The following is a 20,558-nucleotide window of genomic DNA, read 5'->3' on the forward strand; positions in this document are numbered from 1 at the left end:
ATAGTCAAAAGAAGAGAAGATAAACAAAAAACACTTCATACAGGTTTTTTTTTGTCAAGCCCCCCACTTTTGTTGCAGAAAGCTCAATATAGGGATAGTGATCAGACAGTGGTGATGTTAAGTAACTTGTTAAAAGCTTTATATTTTAGAAGGTGGAAGACCTGGATGCTTCATATTTTGGATAAGCCTTATGTTACGAAATTTCTGTTTGTCACATGTCCATTGTCCTTGAACTTATTTTCATGGTTCAGTGACTTCTTGAAAAATTGTGGACTTTTTGTAATGTTAATCTCTCTCTTATTATAAGTAATAGGATTACTATATTTTGTATGTGCGTACCTTGCAAGGTCCTCATGCCATTCAGACAGTTTTCACCTGACCTCAACCCCATTTCATGGATCAGTGAACAATGGTTAAGTTTTGGTGGTCAAGTCCATATTTCAGATACTATTACAATAGGTCTAGTATATTTGGTGTATGGAATTATTTTATGATGTACATGTCAGTCTATCCAGTTTTATTTGACCTTGACCTCATTTTCACGGTTCATTGTTTTAAGTTTTTGTGTTTTGGTCTGTGTTTCTTAAACTATAAGTTATAGGTCAGCTATATTTTTTTGTATGGAAGAATTGTTAGCTATACATTTTTTTTGTACATGTCAGCCTGGTTCATCTGACCTTGACCTCAATTTCATGGTTCATTGGTCAGTGTTAAGTTTTCTTAGAAACTATAAGCAATAGGCCAACTATATTTAGTGTATTGAATAATTGTAAGGTGTACAAGTATTTCTTGTTTGGTTTATATGACCTTGACCTCATTTTGGTGGATCATGTTAAGTTTATGTTATAGTTGTAGTTATACATTATATTTAGGACTATAAACATATCAATGATTAGTGAAGTAGGCGAGGCATTCTCAAGTTAGTCTGCCTGGACTGAAAGCGAGAGGAAAACGAGCAATCATCAAACATGCCAACTGATGCTTTATAATAAAAAAAAACAGGTGGAGGGTGAACTACCATTTTTGTCTTGCCTGTTACAAAAGTCGCAGTATGTAAGTCAAAAGGTTTACTATCCAGCAGCAGTAGTGATGTAACGGTGTAATTTTTTTTTATAAAGCTTTATTTTCCAGAGGGTAGAGGACTTAGGTGCTTTAATTTATTCCATGTATGTAAGCAGATACATTATGTTACGAAGTTTCCGTCTGTCATTGATCTATTGTCCTTGACCTGATTGTTGCTTGGAAAAAATGTCATGTGAATTCCTCGCTTTTTGAGTAATAAGATGACTATTTGGTATATGGCCCATAATATGGGTTCATTGCAATGTCAACATGTCCGTCAGACATAGGTCACCTTACCTCGACCTTATTTCATGGATCAGTGACCAAGGTTGAAGTCACTTAATTATGTTGCCCAACTATTAGCAATTATAGGACAATTATATGTGGTGTATGGAATGATTTCTAGGGGTACATGCCAGTTTTGCAGGTTTAATCTGAACTTTATTTCATTTTCATGAACCATTGGGCAATGTTCAGTTTTTGTGTTTTGGTCAGTTTTTCGATTATCATGAGCAATAGGACAACTTGGTATACGCAATAATTGTAAGGTGAACATGTTTGTCTGACAGGATTTATCTGACCTTGACCTCATTGTGATCGATATCTTTATAGATATAAGAAGATGTGGTATGAGTGCCAATGAGAATCTCCAAATCTAAGCAGTCACAATTTATAAAAGTAAACGGTAAACCATTATAGGTCAAAGTATGGTCTTTAGGACAACACGGAACCTTGGCTCACATCGAACAGTGTGCTATAAAGGGCCTTAAAATGACTAGTGTAAAACCATTCAAACAATAAAACCAACAATTGAATCTATATTAAAACAAAGAGAAAAACACATACGAACTAGCATCAACAAACGAAAAACCATCATCAAAAATAGTCGCTGTTGATGATAAAATTTGAACATAGGTACATATATAAGTGATATAATAGTCCTGTTAAAATCTAGAGGATATATGATAAGAAGGGGGGCTTATAACAGGATCCTGTCTGATAACGCTTAGTGTTTACTTGTTTATGCCAATATAATGCTTGTTAAAACGGAAAGAAAGGCGAAAAATCGTCTTTATAGCTGACTGCGTCATGGGCTTTGCTCATTGTTGAAGGCCGTACGGTGACCTATAGTTGTTAATGTCTATGTCATTTGTGGACAGTTGTCTCATTGGCAATCATACCACATCTTTTTTTATATTGTTTACTTCAAAAGAACATTATAATTTTAAATGATGATTGTAAAACTCTTTAGAAAAGAATATGTGGTATAATTGCCAATGAGACAACTGTTCACAAGAGACCACAAATGACATAGACATTAACAACATTGGTCCAAAATGCATTTATCATATAAGCTGCATATGAGGAAAGTCTACGATCCCATCCCACTAAAAATGCAAAATCCGCCTTTGGTTAGAATACTTTTATCAACTGTTCATGTAAGAATACAGGCTGCCTATAGGACCATTGGTAAAAGTTAAGTCATTCCAATTGATATTTTATAGTGTGTCTTTCCATGTTATACTACTGTTTCAGAAAAGGGAGAAGGTTTGGTACCATTAAAAAGTTTAATCCCACTGCAATTGTTTGCACCTGTCCTAAGTCAGGAATTTGATGTTCAGTGGTGTCGTCTGATAATGTGGTTCATAAGTGTTTCTCGTTTTTTATATAGATTAGACTTGGTTTTTGTCGAGCCTGCGACTTTTGTCGCAGAAAGCTCGATATAGGGATAGTGATCCGGCGGCGGCGTTAGCTAACTTCTTAAAAGCTTTATATTTTAGAAGGTGGAAGACCTGGATGCTTTATACTTTGTATATGGATGCCTCATGTTACGAAGTTTCCGTCAGTCACATGTCCAATGTCCTTGACCTGATTTTCATGGTTCAGTTACTACTTGAAAAAAAATTAAGATTTTTTGTACTGTTAAATTCGCTCTTATTATAAATAATAGGATAACTATATTTGGTATGTGCGTACCTTGCAAGGTCCTCATGCCCGTCAGATAGTTTTCTATTGACCTCGACCTCATTTCATGGATCAGTGAACAAGGTTAAGTGTTGGTGGTCAAGTCCATATCTCAGATACTATAAGCAATAGGTCTAGTATGTTCGGTGTATGGAAGCACTATAAGGTGTACATGTCCAAATGGCAGGTGTCATCTGACCTTGACCTCGTTTTCATGGTTCAGTGGTTACAGTTAAGTTTTTGTGTTTTGGTCTGTTTTTCTTGTACTGTATGCAATAGGTCTGGAATGATTGTAAGGTGTACATGTCTAGCTGGCAAGTGTCATCTGACCTTGACCTCATTTTCATGGTTCAGTGGTCAAAGTTAAGTTTTTGAGTTTTGGTCTTTTTTTCTAATACTATATGCAAAAGGTCAACTATATTTGGTGAATAGAAATATTTTATGATCTTTATGTCAGTCGCACAGGTGTTGTTTGACCTTGACCTCCTTTTTACAGTTCATTGCTCAGTGTTAAGTTTTTGTGTTTTGGTCTGTTTTCTTAAACTATAAGCAAAAGGTCAACTATATTTGTTGTATGAAAGAATTGTTAGCTGTACATGCCTGCCTGGCATTGTTCATCTGACCTTGATCTCATTTTCATGGTTAAAAGGTCAATGTTTAGTTTTCTTGGTTTGTGTTAGGTTTATTTGACAGTTGTAATATTTTTAGCTTTATATTTAGGACTCAATATAATATCAATGATTCACTGTAGTATAGAAGGCGAGACATTCCAGTGTGTGCACTCTTGTTTCCGTTTTCATCAAGAATGGTTCTACACTAGTAATTTTTGGTGTCCTTTATAGCTTGCTGTTCGGTGTGAGCCTAGGCTCCGTGTTGAAGGTCGTATCTTGGCATATAATAATGGTTTACTTTTATAAATTGAGACTTGAATGGAGAGTTGTCTCATTGGCACTCATACCACATCATCCTATATCTATATATATTAAAGGATAATCTTATATTCCTCGTAGACACCAAATTATGGAAATGAATTTTGGTTTCTTATGTCTTGTGTAAATACGATCTGGATTCTACTGGCAATGTCAGGTAATTACCTGCTATGTAATAATCGTGTAATTACCAAAATGCACGTGGTATGCGCGTGTTGTGCTTTAAGAACGATCAGCTGTATCTGAAGAAAAGAAGTGGGTGTTTAATTCCATTGATAATTTCCTGGAGTTTCGATAATAATTTACTTTGGACGGAATACTACACCAAGTTTCGTGGTATGTAAACTATTTAAAGTATAAAACTTTGCAGGTCTCAATATCAACTTTCAGTGAATAAACTCGTTAAAGTTATTTATACAAAGGCAAATATAATCAATATCTGACGTGTGCATTCTGATCTACTATTTTTACTGACTATTATTTAACAATATGAATACGCAGAAAGTTTTTCAACAGAATATAATTGGGCGATTTGATAAGACAATTCGTTTTGGAGTCAAGTAATACCAAGAACTGTTTCAGGTAATTATGGAACAAGAAATGGATGAACAGCCTTTGACAAATCGAGTGCAGATGTGGCAAAAACGAGCAGACGACCACAAGGAGAAACAACTTATCAACCCATTCTCTGATTGGGAGGGAGCATCACATCGCCAGAAATTGTCAAAAGACGACGAAAACTATGGACGCCCCGTATCAGGATCAAAAACTGAAATCAGAGGGAAACAGGCAGGTGAACAAAGTAGTCGTGAAGTAATTAGTCTTTGTTATGTCATTTATGACTTGGGAAAACACCAAGAAGATGGAAGTTATAACATTACTTTTGGTGAACTATTTGAAACTTTCCTGATGATATCTAATAACTTAGTGGGTACATTACTTAGAGCTAGAAAATATAAATTTGTGGAATTTGAAGGAGAAATGTTGTATCAAGGACGGGATGAAGAAAAAGTTATAACATTAAGGACTTTACCAGAAAGACCGTAGTGTTCGTTTTTGTGACTATTTACCAGAAAAGGAGCCGTATGGGACTATGTGCAAATTAAGTGACATATATATACCGTGGACCCGTTTTAAGAACATCAGAGTGTAGCACTACAGGGCAGTGGGATTATAGGTCACCTGCACTCCCTTTGTCAAACTATGACTCTGTAGACGTTGTTAGTATATCACGAATCTTAGTTCTGGATGACCAAAGCTATAAGTCGATCGGAAAGACTTATCGTAAATTTAATGACTAATGTGAACGAATGTAGACTAACTGTCAGAAGAATTATAACAAGCGTATTCCGTATTTGATTTTGACGTGCGTTAACTTTAATTCAAATTCAAATCAAACTTTTATTGTAGACATTTATGTGTTCAAAATCTCTTTTATATTAAAAACAAGTATTTAAAAACATCGACATCCTAGGCGTTAATTAATTTTTCCCGTCAAATCCCCACATAAATCCGTGTTCAGAATGATTAATGCATAGGCCGCTTGAGCCATGAACCCCTTTTTAGCTCACCGGGCCCGAAGGGCCAAGTGAGCTTTTCTCATCACTTGGCGTCCGTCGTCGTCGTCAACTTTTACAAAAATCTTCTTCTCTGAAACTACTGGGCCAAATTTATCCAAACGTGACCACAATCATCACTAGGTATCTAGTTTTAAAAATGTGTCTGATGACCCCGCCTGCGAAACAAGATGGCCGACATGGCTAAATATAGTACATAAGGTAAAATGCATTTTATGGCTCATATCTCTGAAAATATCATTTAGAGCAAATCTGACATGAATAAAATTGTTAATTAGGTGAAGATAAATCTGCCCTGAAATTTTCAGACCATTTAAGCAACCCATTGTCGGGTTGCTGCCCCTGAATTGGTAAAAAATTGCAACTTTTGGTTATCTTGAATATTATTATAGATAGAGATAAACTGTAAACAGCAATAATGTACAGCAAAGTAAGACAAAAAAATAAGTCAATATGACACAACTGGTCAATTGACCTCTTAAGGAGTTATTGCCCTTAAAAGTCAATTTTTAACAATTTTCATGAATATGTAAATTTTTACAAAATATTTTCAACTGTACCTACTGGACCAAGTTCATTATAGATAGAGATAATTGTAAGCAGGAAGAATGTTCAGTAAAGTAAGATCTGCAATCACATCACCATCACCAAAACACAATTTTATCATGAATCCATCTGTGTCCTTTGTTTAATATGCACATAGACCAAGGTGAGCGACACTAAAGAGCCTCTAGTTATTTTCCACATTGTAGTTGGGTAGCATATATTTGACATGTTTTAATGATAAGTAAGCACTCGGATATGTTTAAATATGTAAAATGAGGTAAACAAAAAAATAACATTTCAGATTCTTTTCTCTTAGTCTATCTTAGTCCTACTCTTCCCCGTTATATGATTTATAAGATATCTCATATAATATTGTTTATAAGATATCTTATAAACTTGATAAGATATTTTATAGACTCTATAGTATATCTCAACCAATTTTAGAATATATCTATATAAAGATAAATTGTAGAAGATGTGTTATAGACTATCGTAAACACTTTATAAGATATCTTGAAAGGTTTGTAAGATATCTTATAAAGTATCTACATGCATCTTTTATTATACGATATCTTCTAAAGAATATAAGTTATCATATAAAGAATATGTATGTTTTATAAGATATCTTGTATAGTTTCTAAGATATCTTATAAATATTGTGTATACAAGATATCTTATATTCCTTTATAAAAAAATATATAAGCTATTTATAAATTATATGAGATATCTTGTTAACTATATATGAGATCTCTTATTAAGAATACCGTATAAGATATATCTTATGAATTATGTAAAATATCTTATAATCTATATACTATATCTTATAAATTATTTGAGGTATCTTGTAAAGATTTTGCCATACATTTAGCATGCAAAAATAGTCAGGCTCTGTTGTATATTTTGTCCTTGTTTGGTGCTTTGTGGTCTTTTATATTTTATAGTTTCACTTACTTTCGGTCAGTTATAGGAGGTATTTAGATATGAAAAGATGTGATATGAGTGGCTATCAGACAACCCAGTCCCTCATTCCAAGTCACAATTTGTAAAAGTAAACCATTATAGGCCAAAGTACGGTCTTCAACCAGGAGCCTTGGCTCACAACGATCGAACAGCAAGCTATAAAGGGTCCCCGAAATGACAAGTGTTATCTTGACCATTCAATCAGGAAAACTATAAAAGATATGGTTAAAAACTCTTTATAACAAAATTGATCAGCAACACAATATTTTCAATATCTCAACAGGATCGAAATCTCAATCGACACTTTACAGGATTTAATTCCGCCCATATTTTTGGATTGTGCTTCGTTTGAATATAGAAAATATCAGAAAAGAAATATAAGATCTAAAATGAGTCAAAATTGACAAAGTCGACAATCGACTCCTTAAATGTGTTGTTTTCTTTACCGGATTTTGATTTCTGAGCAAATGTTATGCATCCCGAATATCTTGAAAACGACAACATGAAACCTTGAACAGCAAAAATGATCTGCAACACAAGAGGTACAAATAGGTCATTATGATTGAAATAGCAGATCGACTCCTTGCAAGAGTTCATGGTCTCTAAAAATACGGTGTTTACCAACTTTTTTTCCATTTTTGTCTTTAATTTAGAAAATTATAATTAATAGACAAACTTTGTCTAGCAAAAAACGATCATTAAGACAGGCTTGTGGTTCATATATTTTAAACCCATTTGTTTGTAACATTGTACCAACATAATCCAAAACAGCTAGATAAGTGGCTTTAGTTTCGACATGTTGTCCTATAACTTGTACTATAAACAATATTTGTCACGAGATGTAACAAAATAACCCATAATAGTGAAAAACTGCAGAAAACTCCGACATTTTAAGAGTAAATTTGTACCACTCAGAATTTTACACTGCATTTCTTTTAAGGTACCAATAAAAGGGACACCATAATCATAAAGGAAAGAGAACAAAAGACAGGAACAAATAAGCTATGAAGACTGGAAAGAGGTTTGAACCATAAGATACATGTAGTTGAAATTATGCTGACATGTGGATTAAGGGAGCTACCATTTGATTTTTATGGGGACTAGGATGAAATTTGAAAAAAATAGGCAGGACAGGAGTTTTGAGTAAAAAAAAAAAAGCAGGATGTGACACTTGCAAAAAAAAAAGTCAGGACGACAATTTAGGTAAAAAAAAAGTCAGGATAAACTAAAAAAAAAAAAAAGGCAGGACCGATTAGAGTGAAAAATAAAAAGGCAGGACAGAGATTACAGCTAAAAAAAAATGCAGGACAATATTTTTCATCCTAGCCCCCCCCCTCCCCCCCCATAAAAATCAAATGGTAGCTCCCTAATATGATACACTTTTGTTTAAACTTTGTGTTATAATTCATAATTAATTTATATATTCGTCCTATATTTATTTGATGCTAATAGCGGGTAAATACCCAATGGCGATTTATATTAGATAGTTTTTAACGTTTAGCAGATTTTATTTTGTCAGTTGTCAGTTGTCGACTTTTTAATTATAGACTTTTACTTGTTTAAGAATGTAAGGGCCCTAGGGAAACATAGTTTTAAGAAATAGCATTGACCGGTATACGTTTCACTTGCACCAAAACTGATCTTATATTTGAACCACAAACCATATGTCATTTATGCCAAACTGAAACATTTCATATGATTAGGTAAATAGTATATATAATAGATGTATATTCATCATAAAGGATTACATAATGAACACCCACTCTAATTAATGTGAAGCAGGATAATCTTTGATGAATAATTCGTATCGACAAATCATTGTTATCTTCGATAATTCTGTATGACTGATCAATAATACTTTGGTATATGCATTAATTGATTGGTATGTATATATTTCTGATAGATTTCATATGGCCATGACCTATCCTCCATCTGTATTTCATACTTTTCCTGAGATACTTTTTTTTTACAATAATTGCCGTTCAATATATTTTAAGAAGCACATACGCATCGGATGATTAAATGACCCTGACCTATGTATTAAGGTTATTAACCTTCAGAAAATTATAAAATATATATCAGGCGAGTGTGCCAATTCTTGTTGATGATGATTAATTGTTGAAATAGTAATCGTCTTATCATCTATTATGCGATGTATTTTTTTTAAAAACACAAGATTATTATCGATAGAAGAATCATAATCATTCGTCTAGTTCATTGTTTGTGTTATGATTTAATTTATGTAAGAATATTGTTGAATGTTATACAGGATTTTCAAGAAAATCAAACAAGGGTTGGGATCCGATTATGAGAACCCATTGTACTCACCACTGGTTCAAGCTCAGCAGACGTAAGAACAAAATTGCTTGGCTTTATTGCTAAGCATGTATGCAACAATGCATTTGCTGCATATTGATAATAAAAAAATTGAAAAAAATGAATTTTCATAAAGAATCTAAAGATCTTTTGGCAAACGAATTTCTAGGGTGAAGGTACTTTTTCTTGAAACAAGTTTCCAATTAAGTTATCGATCACTACGACCCCCTTACTGTAACGGGAAACTTTCAAAATAAAAAAATTGTTACTTTGTGCATATATTCAAGTTTAAATTAATAATGGAAAACATCCTGAATAGTAATATATCAGTTCTTAATAGGTCTAGTTCTTTACTTAAATCTTCAAATTTTGAGACAGATTGACAATTAATGGATTAGACTATTCGATATGATAAAGACGAAAAAACCAAGTACTTATTGCATTATTTATTATTGTCAAATATCACTTATTTGTGTTTGTTAGAACCAAACTGTCAACTTACCAGTTTAAGGGCATACGATACAGTTACAGGGAAGGTAATGACGTTGCTAACGTAAAATGTTATTTTCGCGACGTCAAACTATGACATATCGGGAAAAGATGCTTTTTTCGACTGATTTTTATCATTCAATCTGATTTAATTTGAAAACGAGTGCATGGACCCCTATTTTTTAAAACAGCAATTTGTTTCAATTTGCAAGGAGATTATGTGACCCAAATTTTTAAAAACTGTAAATAGCGCAATTTTTTCAATTTTGATAAACATGCAGCAAAAAATGACGTTTTTTCCTCTATTCATGAACATTTGATAAATATAGAGTTATTTCGGAATAAAAATTGCATAATTTTCAATGATACTTATAAAATACAGAAATTACCGATTATTTAACAAAAAACAATCCGTGTTTATCTTTTAAAGCAAAAAAGTTACGTCGTTCTTTCGAAAAAGAAAATACGGACACAAATCTGAATTTTGAGCAAATATACAAAATGTCGACCTCATTTTACTCAAAAAGTAGCACATGAAGGTATATTTTTTATGACATATTTGATTTAATCAGGTAAAAAATAGCCTACATGCAAATTTTCATCAACTTGTAAATACAGGTTCAAAACTGTATCGTATGCCCTTAAGGGAAGATAACTCAAACAGTAAAATACGTAACTATAAGGAATGAAACGGAAATTTTCATCTTTTATTGTATCAAGAAAAGGTCGGTGATACCAGTTTCTTTTTTATTATTATTAAAGCATATTTGATATCTATCTTGATACCAAATTCTTTCTAACAGATTTTTTTTCCTCACAAAAAAGTGTTTATTTTCCGAAACAATCTGCATATTTGGGCAATTGTAAACGACTGGTAGCTTGAAAAATAGCACGGTGTCTCAAACTGTAGGATATTTATACTTTTGGAAAAAAATCATGGTAAAATCGACATTCTGGCAAGGTATAAGAAAATTATATTTCAGGAAATATATATACCAATGCACCACCTTAGTTCGTTTCGACGGTAATGCACTTGTGTGTTAAAATTTTCGCTATGTGTTTGCACGACCAAATTATGGCACACGAACGCTTGTTTGAAGTTGCCATGTTTTCAAAGTGCGGATGGTTGTAGCCTGTAGTTATTTTTAAAAACTGCTCCACCAAATACTTGAGTGTTCTCTTTCTCACTTACTTGTTTGCCTTAAGCGCTAACGACATATTTATTATGAGTATTTTTTATTTACCTATGTTTCATCTAAAATGATAATGTGCAAAAGTGCGCGCAAAAATGAAGCTCAACTTGGTTATCTTTTTTTAATCTTTTAAAAATGGTGTATTTTTTAAAAATCTAGTAAAGGAATATGTAATTTTTAAGGAATATTTTTTTTTTGATATTCTTCAGGACAATACCTTTTCAAATTAATAAGTTAAGTCTCTTACGAAATGTTGACGAGAACGCCAATTCATAACTTAATATCACTATCCGCCATATTGAAACATTGAAACATTTTATTTCACCAAAGGCCTCACATGAGGCATGATAGTACAACAATATAACAAATAAGATATAATGCATGAACAAACATATTTACAAATGCATGAATAAATGGGAAGGTAAATATCATTTGTAAATTGACATTACAATTTTACAGAACTTGGCTAAGCCAACTAGAACAAATTTATCTTTGCTGCTCAGGCATTAAATTAGAGAAACTCATAGTATTTTTAACTTTACAAATATCTGCAGACAAAAATTTCAGCCTTTCAGCATTAAAGAAAGTACAATCATATATATAATGAAATTCATCTCCCAGCACATTGCTGTTACATAAATCACATATTCTCTCTGATCTATCAATGCTATAAAATCTACCACATTCAATAGGTAACCTATGACTACTGCACCTATATTTACACAAATTAATTCTTAGATCAAAAGGCAATGTAGTTAAATAATCTTCAAAACCAAACTCAGACTTGTACATTCTATAATTTAAACATTTTGAGGTATTAAATATCTGAGCCTTCCATTCATTTACAAACAAATTGTGGTAATACTGTTTCACATTTTTAGACAACTGACAATTTGTATCTATATATTGATTATTCCAGGCATTAATAAAACCCCATTCAGATATAATATCTTTTACACAATTCAACCACGTAGAGTGGTAAACATTACCAGAATCAAGTTTATATAGCATTTCATACAATGTACGAGAAATTTTCTCTTTTTTACCAGTAACAATACGTTTCCAAAAACCAACCATTCTTGCTTTAATATTAACAGACATTGGTACTCTACCTAGTTCACCATATACAATGCAATTAGGTGTACATCTTTTAACTTTCATTATATATTTACAAAATTCTAAGTGCAATGATCCAATAACATAATTTTTCTCATACCCCCAAACTTCTGCACCATACATTAATATAGGGCCAACCATAGCATCAAAAAGTTGTAACAATACATCTATAGGTAAATATAATTTTCTTGCCTTACGTTATACATAAAACATTGCTTTTCTGGCTTGTTGAAACAGTCTTGAAACAGATTTATTAACATGAAAAGTACCTTTTCTAGAAAATACAATACCTAAATATTGAAATTCATCAATAACAGATAAACGGTCATTATTATATATAAAATGAACATTATCAGCCTGTCGACTTTTAGAAAATATAACAACATTGTTTTTTTCAGTATTAACTTTGAGATTCCATGTTTCACAATATAAATACATTGCATTCAATGCTGATTGTAACTCAACTGCAGGTTCTGCAAAAATGACTGTGTCATCTGCATATAACAACAGATACAATTTAAATACACTTCAATATCATCATTGTCAAACAGTAAATGAGACATAGTACAAACATCATTCAGACCACTATAAGCATGTGACATAAACTCAGTCAAATCATTAAGAAAAATAGAAAATAATGAGGGCGACAGGTTTTCACCCTGCCTCACACCAATATTAGATGCAAAAAAATCTGAACAATTAGATCCATCTCTTACTGTAAGATTTTGCATTTTTATACAAGTTTTGTAATACAATCAGCAATTTACCATCTATACCATTGCGTAACAAATTTTGCCATAATAATATTCTGTTTAATAACAGAGTCAAAAGCCTTACAAAAGTCAACAAAAGCACAATACAATTTTTTTCTTCTAAATAAATACAAATCAATGAGACATTTCAAATTAAAGATATGATCAACAGTGCCATACCCATAGCAAACAACATGCATGTAAAGAGTGATGGTTAGTAAGAAGAGTGAAATTACTTTTTGAAACATATTTATAAACCCCTTTCTCTGTTTTTATGAGTCATTCGCCACTTTAAAAAAAAACCATCAGTATATTATTTGATTTCAAATTTATTTAATTCAAAGAAAGAATTATAGTCAAGAACAACTTTTGTAGAACAACAGATATTCCCAGAGGAATAGAGAACAAAAAATTAAATTCTTATGACATAGATGCCATGAAAAACAAAGAAACACGATCGACTTTGCCAGCCTGGCAGATCAGGAAGAAAAAGGCCTCTATGCCTAGGCCAAAGAGTACAGGATATCTGAAAGATTTCAACATTCTCTCTGCTGAGGATGACGTTGGAGATGTAAGTATTACAGGGGGGTAAGAAAATGCAAGTTTTTACAGAAGAATTATATTTATTTATTACAAATTTATTGAAACAAATATTCATAAAAGGAACTTTGAAGTTACGATTCATTCTGAAAAAAATTGTTTAAAGTTTCTTTTATCAAGCATGCACACTATTGATTGCAAGAAGTTCGATTTCGTTAAAAGAACTAGTAAGTTTATGACCAGCTTTCAAAGAACATGTTTAATCTTTCACAGATTTTCCACTAGGTTACATTTATTTGTATATATGGCTTATCTTGACATGTTCCTACATTTGTTAATACAAGCCATTATTACCATGCACTGTTTTTTGTTTGTTTGTTTGACTGTGCCATAAATGAGATTTATTGCACTGTTTTTCGGTAATGTGTGTCTGTACCAGACTTCTTGATATTCGGAGTGAAATTTGCATATCATTGTCATATATTATAAAAAAAAACGATACTAGTTTTAAAAATCAATTTTAGGATGCCGACACAGCATATGATGATTACGTCTTGTCCAGACAAGCGGCTGTTGGGATGGATCTTGCTAAAAGAAATGGATACGCAATGAATGAAGGCATAGGCGAAAAAAATAAAGCTGGTTATAATGCTAGGAAAGATATTAAGGATGTCACCAAAGATTTTCAAGGAAACGTTTATTTTAATACTAAAGGTCATACGGCCAATGACAGCGGCAAACAGTTCAAAGTCAATGAAACAAATGGTCGTCATGGTGGTGCAGATTTTTGTAATGATTTTGCGGAAAAGTTCAAAAGTGGTTTGTCAAAACCTCACCAGAGAAGGGACAATGTTGTACTGATAAAGGATGTTGGTGACAGAGCAGCCTACTGGCAGAATCGTGATGATGAAAGCAAAAAACCAAATATACGCAGTACATCCTCCGATGTAGAAAGAAATTGGAAGACACCAAGACAGATTCGACAAATGAGAGATCAGGTAATTATGCCAAATGATTCCAGTAGTAATTTTGTATATATATGATTGTTATAAATGGCATAATTGCAGTTGTATGACTGTGAAAATGATAGAGCCAAACAATCTGGGGCATGATTTTCTTTTTGTTTTTCTACATTTGAAAATTAGACAATATTTCGTTGTTACTATTTATAAAAATTCTTTTAATTTCAGGTTGATCCAAACGAAATGACACAATACATATACGATTCAGGAGTTGCCAATCGGGCTGCCATGTGGCAGAAACTGGAAGATGACCACTATGACAAGATGGTAATAAACCCAGACAAAGAATGGAAAGGACCTAAAGTAAGAGTTGTCTTACCTACGGATCACCCGGAATACGGACGACCCCCAAAAGGTTCTAAGACGGAAAAGCGCGGCATAAAAGCACATAAACATGTTGTGAAAGAAATCGGAGAACTTTGTTTAATGATTGCCGAAAATGGTGAACTACAGGATGACGGAACGGTGACCATCACTTTCAGGAAACTTTTCCAAACGTATGTTGCTATATCGAACAAAGTTGTAGGTATTCTTATCAGAGCAAGAAAACGGGGTTTGTTACACTTCAATGGTGAGATGTTATATCAAAGACAGGATGAAGAAGAAGTTATCAGATTGTTTAATGTTCCAGATCTATTAGAATAGAAACCATAATCTCGTTTATGTGTTTCGTTGCAAAGTTGTAAATTCATATTTTTTATACGATTTACATTTTTTTTTAAAGTTTCATTTTATTGTAATATATAAAAAGATGTATTTTGGAAAGTTTTTGAGTCGTTATATGTACATGTATATAAATTTACATTTTTTTTATTACCAGCTTCATAATAGCAATTACATCATCTCATTTTGCAATAATAGGGTCAGTGCATGGAGGCAAATTTTATTTTTATTATTATCTTTTTTTATACGTATAACAGGATTAGACATTTATATGAGGATAGAAATATTCCAGCACAAAGTTCTGTTGATGCCATTTTGAACTGACCAGTTAAATGTACGGAATTCGTCATCAAATCGTTCTTCTGTATTTAATATTTAATAGCAATACGCCTTCCATAATACACATTTTATATTTATTTCAATTGATGAATACATTATGTATTGCTATATACAGTTATCGACACCTACAGTCCTACATCTTGTCTGTACTTATATTTCGGCAAAACTAAGGTTTTCTTATACTTTTTATGACATCTCTATACTAAATCCATTGGATGAGTACTTATTAATTGATATTTTGTCATGAATACATATTTTTTGTCATTGTTTAATTTTGGCATTGAAATAGCTGTCAGAACTGCGGTTATGGGTTTTGTTTCATTGTTGAAGATTGTATATCCACCTATATATAGTTACTAACATCTACACTAAGCCTCTGCCGGATAGTTGTCTATCTGGCAGTTATATCACATTATGCATCTCATGTGTAAAATGTCTGATTTAACATATGTTAAAGGTAATTACATGTACAAGTGTTATCATTTATCTCATGTGTAAAACGTCTGATTTTGTATGTATGCTTTCTAAGCCTTGTAGAACACATATTTTATGCGGAATGTTTTGGAGCTGTAAAAGGATCCCTGATAATTGCCCTGTGTATTGGAAAAAATCAAGAAATGTATAATATATTCAGAAATCATTAAATCAAAATAAACATTAATATCCTAAAATAGATGCATCAAGATTACATTTTTATTTGCTTTGCTTTGTTAAGTGAAAAAGGTATTTAGTAAAATGTCCATTCTCTCACTATTTCAAGGAGAGAGTTTTTCGTTGCTTTTAAATACTCAAATAGGCATTTTGCGATTTTGCTGACATTGCAATTTCCAGAAATAGATTTCGTCGAGTGATAAAGAAGCTGTTATATATATTTTACATTAGCTAACGTCCCTTTTACCATTCTTTAGATAAATTGTATGCAGTTCTTTAAGTTGCCAGCGAGTTTCGTGTCTGACCTATGATACCGACTCTTTGGTTAGTAAATAATTTGTATCAACATTGCAGTTCTCCTTCTGTTGTTTCATTTTCTTGAAGATTATTTTCTAAACTATCATCACCAGACATTACAGATTGAATTTTGGTTGACCTACTATTGACCTTATTTTACTATGAACTTAAATCCTCAGTCACATTTTTAAAGGTTTCAATCCAGTTGCAAGTGAGTAGGAAAACCTCTGTCCAGTTTGTTTTTGAGTGTGATGACAGATGTGTTGAATTCTGAATGGAATGTCAAAAAAGTTTTTAAATGCTTTTCGGGACTTACTTTATTGCAAATAAAATATTTCATGTTATTTAAAGAAATATGGGAGTACTCGTAAAGAAATAGTTGTGTTAAGGGGGGCAGACTCCTGTCAATTTGTTCTTCGCATGATTTTAAAATGTTTTTATTTGTTTTATATTTGTATTGAAATTCACGAATGCCAAGTGGGCAATCTGATCTCTTTTGATAATCATGTATGTATATAACACAACATATAGTGTTAATCGAAATTTAAATATTTTGCTAAAAATGTTTGATATTTCAAATTTTGATGCTATTTGAAATTATATATATTTGTTTTTGTTTTAAAAAATTGTAACATTTGTCTCATGCTAGATTGTTATTGTTTTCTTTCTGTCTCGTGTATTTTCTAACAAATTAAAACATTGTGTTATATGTTTGATCTTTTTCTGACTATGGTACTGGTTTGTCAAGCACCTTAAGATAGATATACAATACATTGAAATGTCAACAAACAGTAAATCTTAATGTACATCATATATCATGATCTAAATAGCATGAATGAAAAAAAAATGTGAATAAACAGAAACTTTCAACCTCCACCACGAATGCTCGATTCTGCAAAGGACCAACACAAACATCAAGTCGTTAATAAAGACAACATCAGGTTTGACTCAGAACTTTCGACCTTTACATGCGACCTAGTTTTATAGAATCAGTGAAACCAGGAACTTTTGTAATTGTAGCCCGATGCGCAGACCATTACACAATGGCTCTCAGTTCTTTCCCCATTTAATCCTGATAATGGCTAAGGTAAAAAAACAAACTCGCATTATATATGTAGGACTCGGAAGTGCAATGGTCACTATCGTCAACATTCGAACATGGAAAACATTGAAAAATGGTTTATGTAATCAATCGCACTTCAGCGTTACCACCAACGAACTTCGATAAGTCATTAACAAGGTAGAGTAGCGAAGCCACCATCGCACTTCAGCTAGAAATGGTCATTGGGGTTTGTCGTACCATCGGGATTATAAAATATAAGATATAGCGGTCCCATTACATAATGTGACAGGAGACCCCCCCTAAAAAAACCAACAAAAAACAAAACAAAACAAAACCAAACGAACAAAAAACAAAACTGGTATCTATAATTAATAATGGTGGTATAAGTGTCTAGATTCATTGAACTTCAGTAACTTTCTAAAAAGGAAAAAGTGTAAAATCAAAATCATACAACAAAAGAAAAAAATTAAGACTTTCCGTAACAATTAGATATGACAGCAATCCAACAACAATAAGATACCAAAATTGATACTTATCAAATGACAAAAACATTAAGAAAGTAGAATTACTATAAAGATGAATTTGAACGCTTACAAATATCTTCCATATCTTCCCTTGTACATATAAATATATATATGCCAACGTTCATTGCGTATCTTTGGAATAAAAACATTCGGATAAAAAAGATAAATTAAAGCAGCAAAAAAGATACCATGAAAGTGAATTGATATCTTTCAATCATTTAAGAGGAGTTGCAGATATTAGGTGTCGACTCTTGTTAGAAAAAAAAACAGAAATCAATCGGGATTTTTGTAATGATCACTTTGTATCTTAACCTGTGTTATGTTAGTCGATAAAAGGTAACTATTGTCGTAGACAATTTTAAAGCTGATGCCGGCCTATTTTGGATCATATTAGCTCAGTGGTTGAAGATATCTTACAGTTTTACGACTGCAGACAGACAACTGATGAAACTTAACTCACTCTGGACCAAGTGAGTTAAAAATAAATCGTGTCATTTTCGCTTTCCTGTAGAGGTTTCATCTATAGCTAGTTCAAAAACCGAATAGCTAAGTCAGTTCTGAAATGACTGACGATTACTCGGAGGATTTTTTTCCGTATTAGACTGGTTTTGGTTTTGATATACTAGTACTAGTATTTTTTTCTGTGGTTTATAATTTAACTATTTGGTAATTTGGTTATCACTTTAGTCTAAAATCTGTTATTATTCATAATTTGAGGAGTTGAGCCTTGTTTTCAATTAATATTTTATAGTGTGTCCTTTTATGTCGTATAGTTACACCACTGTCTCAGGTTGGGGTAAATAATGGCGCCGGATAAAACGTTCAAACCCGCTGCATTTGTTTGAAGCTGTCCTTAATCAGCTGGAGCCTGAGGTAGCAATACCATGACAGTTAGAAGTTTAGTTTCGCATTATGGCCCCTGAATTTTTTAAATATGAAAGTTTTTGTACAATAAAATTGATTTTTCGATAATTGATGAATAATATAGCCTTCTTAGTTGGTTTTTTATGAACATTTAGATTGTTTTTAACATGTTTTATAGGCAATTTATATGATTGACAGTCCGTATTTTCTTATCCGTACCGTTCATAGGTCCATAAATTATTGTAGTGTTTATCAACAAAGATTTTGCACAGGCGCTTGGGTAGTATATGATACAGATTTTTTTTTTTGATTTTTTATATTAAAATATTCAATTTTCTATATTTATAATACATATCTATCACTTCTGTGCATGTCTCACCTAGTTTCGAGTGATTTAAACGACCCAGAGAAAATAACTAATTTTACTATCCATACTAAGAATTTGTTTCTTAGTATGGATAGTAAAATTAGTTATTTTCTCTGGATAGTAAAATTAGTTATTTTCTCTGGGTCGTTTAAATCACTCGAAACTAACTAATTTTATTATCCATACTAAGAATTTGTTTCTTAGTATGGATAGTAAAATTAGTTATTTTCTCTGGGTCGTTTAAATCACTCGAAACTAGGTGAGACATGCACAGAAGTGATAGATATGTATTATAAATATAGAAAATTGAATATTTTAATCAGCAAAAAAAAAATCAAAAAAAAAATCTGTATTCTATACTACCCAAGCGCCTGTGAGATTTTGCGCTCGATCTTTTCAATTCAATTTTATGGAAAAACGAGCAGAAATGCATATGATTTTTTTTGGACCACTTGATAGATATAAACCTATGGATTCAGGAAAGGTATCACTGTAATTGATTAAAATTTTCCAATAGACCAAATTTTGGAGACTTTTGTGACATGTTCACCCCCCTTTTTTGCTATATTTTGTATCGAAGAAATGCAGATTGTTGCCATGGTTACACCCAAGAGGGATTATATTTCACCCTTATGACCATTAGAAATTAAATCTATGGAAGATTCTCTTTTTTAAGTATATAACATGCATAACACACATATAAAGCCTTCTTTGTTAGACAGGAGGGGAAAGAGGGTGTTTAAAAATTATGAGTGTCAATTTTAAGTTTTTTTCCTAACTGCGTATTGCTACCTAATGTTCAGTGGTTGTAGTTTGTTGCTGTGGTTCATAAGTGTTTCTCGTTCCGTGTTGGTCCAAGTTTGGTTCCCGTTGTCCATTACTATTTACGACTGGTAAATGATTAACAAGACAAGGGTTCAAACATTCACTCAAGTCACGATGAAAATAATTATAACATCTTTGCGAACAAAATAAAATACCGTTAAGAATTTTTTTGCTTATCAGTCAAAGAGTGATTTCAAACACGTCTATCACTGATGTTGATAATGCGTATTTATAACTCTTACTTATATTTATCTCTAAGTAAATTAATACATTGGAAACACAAAGGCTTTAAGCATCTTTATCTATACACACTCGTATATTAAATGAATTTCTTCAGATACTATAAAAATAGTACTTAGTCTAGCTCATAATTTGTTATATTGGATTATATCAGGAAAAACCCAAACAGAATCAATCAACTATTAGTTACTAAACATGTCAGGAATACATACACCAGATTAACAGAATCAATCAAATAAGCAAGTATTACAAAACATG

General features: G+C 32.2%; 2 protein-coding genes across 3 annotated transcripts; both read left to right on the forward strand.

Moving 5' to 3' along the window:
• Positions 1–4,058: 4,058 nt before the first annotated feature.
• On the forward strand, positions 4,059–17,126 carry LOC143067538 (uncharacterized). 2 transcript variants are annotated; one of them, XM_076240879.1, is made up of 6 exons: positions 4,059–4,292; positions 7,980–8,060; positions 9,309–9,389; positions 13,281–13,476; positions 13,970–14,443; positions 14,636–17,126. In XM_076240879.1, exons 2-6 carry the CDS (start codon positions 8,044–8,046, stop codon positions 15,110–15,112), a joined length of 1,245 nt encoding a protein of 414 aa, XP_076096994.1. In that variant the 5' UTR covers positions 4,059–4,292; positions 7,980–8,043; the 3' UTR covers positions 15,113–17,126. The 2 variants fall into 2 exon arrangements, with proteins under 2 accessions (XP_076096994.1, XP_076096995.1); XM_076240880.1 differs by lacking the exon at positions 9,309–9,389 and having other exon boundaries at positions 4,063–4,292.
• On the forward strand, positions 4,374–5,424 carry LOC143067539 (actin-binding Rho-activating protein-like). Its single transcript, XM_076240881.1, has one exon. The coding sequence runs from the start codon at positions 4,545–4,547 to the stop codon at positions 5,001–5,003; it is 459 nt and encodes a 152-aa protein (XP_076096996.1). The 5' UTR covers positions 4,374–4,544; the 3' UTR covers positions 5,004–5,424.
• Positions 17,127–20,558: the final 3,432 nt, after the last annotated feature.

Source organism: Mytilus galloprovincialis, chromosome 3, assembly GCF_965363235.1.
Source record: "Mytilus galloprovincialis chromosome 3, xbMytGall1.hap1.1, whole genome shotgun sequence".
NCBI lineage: Eukaryota > Metazoa > Mollusca > Bivalvia > Mytilida > Mytilidae > Mytilus > Mytilus galloprovincialis.